At 40.7% G+C, this 5,032-nt stretch overlaps 1 protein-coding gene and 1 pseudogene across 2 annotated transcripts; one reads left to right on the top strand and one right to left on the bottom strand.

Moving 5' to 3' along the window:
* Positions 1 to 152: 152 nt before the first annotated feature.
* Positions 153 to 528, bottom strand: SARC_06372 (hypothetical protein; annotated as a pseudogene; the record flags this gene model as incomplete). The annotated part of the gene is made up of 1 exon: positions 153 to 528.
* A 1,882-nt stretch (positions 529 to 2,410) lies between these two features.
* On the top strand, positions 2,411 to 4,543 carry SARC_06371 (hypothetical protein; the record flags this gene model as incomplete). Its single annotated transcript, XM_014299728.1, has 1 exon — positions 2,411 to 4,543. One exon carries the CDS (start codon positions 2,411 to 2,413, stop codon positions 4,541 to 4,543), a length of 2,133 nt encoding a protein of 710 aa, XP_014155203.1.
* Positions 4,544 to 5,032: the final 489 nt, after the last annotated feature.

Genomic DNA, 5,032 nt, shown 5'->3' with positions numbered 1-5,032 from the left:
CTCATGCGTGTCCGCTAGATCTTTGGTCGATTTATCCAACTTCTTGGTTGTCTCCATTAGATCCTTGGTCGTTTTATCCGACGTCTCAGTCGTGTCTGCCAACTTCTTCTTTGTGTCCGCTAGATCCTTGGTTATTTGTTTCCACCTCTCAGTCATGTCCTTCAGATTCTTGGCCGTGATAGCCAACTTCTCGCTAAGTTTCTTCCGCTCCAAATCCTGATCTGTAGCGAGCTTGATAATCTGTTCAAGCACCGTCGGTTGCTCCGCAGCGTCTCGACGCATCGCAGATGGTGAGATGGATAGAGTATCGCCGTAAGCTTCATCGATCACGCCGTGCCCAGTGTCGGTACTGGTGGACAATGTTTTGTCTTGACACACCACTGGTGGTGAGTTAGTTGGAGTACCGACATATCCCTCATCGGATCCGTCTTGTTTTGATTTGGTAGTGGTGAGCATTGTCTCAATAGTGGTGAATCGGTAGTAGTAGTCTCGCTCTGTTTGAGTGCTTTATTGCAAACACTATTACCTTTTATATTCCAATCTACAATCACATTTGTGGCTGATCATCCCTGATGCCTGATGAACAAGGGGTTTTTTTCTTCAAAACAAACACAGCCAATGTTTATTCACCATTATTTGTCATTGTGATTTGTTGCGCAGCTGCAAATCACTTCGAGGCTTCAGCGCTTTTACCCACTTCGCCCTCTCTCAATCTCTCTCTCTCCTCTCTATTTACAAGAAGAGCCTACAGTCTACACAATACATGCTCACTCTATTTACAATGTCTACATATTTAGAGAGAAAGACAGACTGAAAGAGAGCGTAGAGGGAGTCGTACTGTCCTGCAGTCCTAGTCCTCTGGACTCTGGAGTCTGGTCCCTCATCCCTGGCCGCACAACTAACTCTCTCCACTATACAGTGCTCTCTTTGTCTTTTAAAGTCAAACTTTTTTCTGAGTTTTCTCACTCTCCACTTCTCCAGTGGTAGTCTGAACTCTGAACTCTGAACTCTGAAGTCTCAACCTGGAGTGATGATTCCTCTGTCCAGTTCAAGTTCCAGGCCTCCGGAGTAGCCTCCAGAATATAATGAAACATCGTAAATTTTATCTCTATATTTTATTAAATAGATGGTCTTGAAAAAAAGGTTTTTATGTATATATTGGTTTTAACTTTTTTTAGAACGCTATGAAGTATCTTGTTTTAAAAAAAAAGAACAAAATCATTTAGAAAAATAACAAATAACAAATAAAGAACTACTTGCGAATTCGTAGTTGCGTCGATTACTCTAGATAAATATTAAATAGATCCTGTGTTTCAAACTAACAACGTTTCAAGTTTCACATAGTACACTATGTATGTACATATTTAAAATTTACATAGTAAGAGTAATATTTTAAATTTTAAATTTTGGTTTGCCGTTGGGCTGTTGCAGAGTTGCAGCTCTTTGACTATTTTGCCATCGACGAATTGTCGAATTCGGAATTCCTGCAGGGCTTCCCAGTTGCCCTGGAATCCTGGGACCTGGTTGAAGGTTACACCTTACTCTAGATCACTTGCCTGTTGCCGAACACCGGAACAGATTTCCCGATGTCCGGTTGCCGAACGCCGAACGCCGAACATTCCAAGAAGAATTTTTATACTAATGTTGTAAAAACAAAAAAAACTTTTTTTAAATCAATATATAAATAGAACATCTCTGTGTATTGAACATTTTCTTCTTTTCTTTTCTAAATATACATTTATAGTCGTGAAATGACCTGGTGAGAGTTTTCTTTAAATTTTAAATTCAAATCTGAGAACCTCTCGTAAATTCTCGATGTCTCGTAAGCGTATATGATTTTTTTTTTAAATCACAGAGTCAGATAGTATAAAAATATATTATTTACAAAATAAATATTTAGAAAATAAACAAAAAGGGGCGTTTTCATGTTTTTTTTTGACTTGTAGTTTAAATTAAAAAAAAGCTACGGGAGAAGGTGAAAATATTTTTGTTTTATAAAAAGACAAAAAATTCATCGAGACTTCTACTGTCAAATAAATATATATAAACGTACATAGAGATTGATATATAAAAAGATTTTATTCTTTTTGAATATAAACCTACGACGGAAAAATAACCTATTTTTGTTTTCTCTACAGACATGGTCTGGGACGGTCTCCACTCTCCAGTCTACACATTTGAACCGTGTGACTGCAAGCAGTGGTGCACGTAATATTGCATCATAAATAAATACACATGAAACTTCTAACCATCTCTATAAATGTCACACTTCGAAAGCATCGCTTGTTATTTAAGTAGCGGGTAAAAATCTGTATATACACAATAACACCTTCTTGAAACATCAACGGGTGCATTCGAGGACATAGGTTTGCACAATCATACAATCCAGTTCAATAAGTAGTACATCGAAATGCGTAGAATGGAGACAGGTGATTATATGGTTACCACGTTATCGGACGATGAAGCGATTTTTACCAGCAATGATCACAGAGCAGGCGAACGCAAGTCTTGTGCGTCGGTTGATGTAGATGACGACGAAGCTGTCATGATGCTCGATTCAGCTGGTATTCGTCAATGTCCAGTTTCCAGGACATATAATGGGATAAGCGATCAAGTTGTACAGGGAGGTATAGACTCTGTTCAGAGTAATTTAGGTACTGTTCAGGTGTACTCAAATCACGCAGGTCTACACGATGCACGGGTATACCGCGTTGGAACGAACCTAAGCTACCACAGGCAAAATAAGAATGCTCTGGGCGAACATCTAACCAGCTGTGGCGAAGGTTGGACCTCCTGTATGAGCGCGGATGAAGCTTTGCAATTGAAGCTTACACCCTGCCAACGATGCTATCCCACACTGCCTGGAAACGACGTTAATCATGCGATCGCACCCTCGGATCAGGCCGGAACGGCACTGACGATCACTGCACAGAGCACTAGTCATGCAATTGACACATCAGGTGCACAAAATTCAACAGATACAAGCTTGTTTAAATATAAGATAGGAAAAGGGAAATCATACCACCGTAAATTATCGGTTAACGATAGTGTAGTTGCATGCGGTCAAAGAGGCGGTACGGCGGCTGTTCGGGTGGCATCACTGGTAACAATGAAGCCGTGTTCAAAATGTTATGATGCTCTTTTTATAGAAGCACAAAACACTACAAATCTCGACACACAAGCGATTATTGCCAGTAATAGTCCGATATTTAGTCCCACCAATACAGAGATTACGAGTGGTCTCGTTCAGAACACACACTCGGGCGACCGGAACTTGCCCCAGGTGTCTAATGCCTACCCTAACACTGGTATTGTTGGGGATAGTTTTATTACTGTACATGATGCAGCCTCGACTATCTTTAAGATCGGCAACGGAAACACATACCACCGCAAAGTTTCAATCAACGATGACGGAGTGGCGTGTGGTACGACGGGCAGTATATCGCCTATCGAGGTGACATCAACGGGGACGATGAAGCCTTGCTCGAAATGCTATAAATCTTCCGTTTCTACAACAACTAGCACTTCAAATCTGCCCATTGCAATTGAGACCACAGGTGTACAAGATGTAGCTTTGGCCAAGTATAGAATCGGCAAAGGGAATATGTATCACCGCAAACTTACCATTGACGGTAAAGGAGTAGCGTGTGGTCAGAGAGGCGGCAAAGCACCTGTTCAGGTGACATCGTTGGGTGCGATGAAGCCTTGTTCAAAATGTTATGATGTTTCCTTTAAAGAATCACAAAGTACTTCAAATCCCAGCACACAAGCACTTATTGCCAGCGATGGTACGATATCTACTCTCACCAATATAGAGCTTACGAGCGGTCTCGTTCGCAACACACAGTCGAGCGACCGGAACCCGCTCCAGGTGTCTAATGCTTACCCTAGCACACGTTCAAGTACGAACAGTAGAGAACCGACGGGTGTTGTAGGGGATAGTTCTTTTGTAAACGGTGTTATGACTGTACAAGATGCAGCCTCAGTCATCTATAGGATCGAAAACGGAAAATCGTACCATCGCAAAGTTTCCATCAACGATGACGGAGTGGCGTGTGGTTCGACGGGCAGTACATTGCCTATCGAGGTGACATCAACGGGAACGATGAAACCTTGCTCGAAATGCTATCCATCTTCAGTTTCTACAACAACCAGTACTACATACCCTAACACACGAGCACACAGTACGAGGGCTGCTGCGATATCTGCATCAACTGTTGAACGGGTCGATCAGAGCGTTCAGGTGCACGTCCCTGTACTGCCTGAGTGGACCGATTCGTACCCGAACACTCGCTCAAGGCAGGCCACAAGAGCGACGGTGGTCAACACAGAGAATATTCAGGTAACGGTGAATTCTTCAGGTCGAAATGTGGTTGTGCCTAATACAGCTGAAGCCCGGTATAAGATTGGAAACGGGAAGAAATATCACCGCAAAGTGGATAGTGACGCCAGTGGAGTAGCTTGTGGTCAGAAAGGCACTACGCCGCCCAGTCTTATTAGTTCAGTAGATGCCATGACTCCTTGTGCCAAATGTTATAAGTAACTCATACGAAGCGCACTCTCTATTGGATCGCACTCGAATATGTTACATCTACTGGCATGTAACTATATTACGCGAAGGAAGTCCTGTAGAAAATACATCAATAAATTTGTCGCGAATCCAACATGCGTCGTTAATGGAGATGTTAACTAAATTCAGTATATAGATATGAAAACAAATCGACCAGCCCAATCAACTCTACAAATCGCTATCACCCAAAAAATATATCTTGTTCCTTGCATATATGTATGTGTATATGTGATATGTCTATGTGTATATGTATATACAAGTATATGTCTATAATTGTATGTGTATAGGTGTATAAATGTATAGTTGTATATATGTAGATATGTATAAATATATAAATAGATAAATATGTGTGTACGTATATATAGAATCAAATATGTATGTACGTATATATAGAATATATATATATATATATATATATATATGAATCTATATATATATATATATGTACATATATAATATTAA

The sequence above is a fragment of the Sphaeroforma arctica genome (genome assembly GCF_001186125.1).
Source record: "Sphaeroforma arctica JP610 unplaced genomic scaffold supercont1.452, whole genome shotgun sequence".
NCBI lineage: Eukaryota > Ichthyosporea > Ichthyophonida > Sphaeroforma > Sphaeroforma arctica.
The sequence above is the reverse complement of the archived record's forward strand: the minus strand, read 5'-3'. Positions and strand labels throughout refer to the sequence as shown.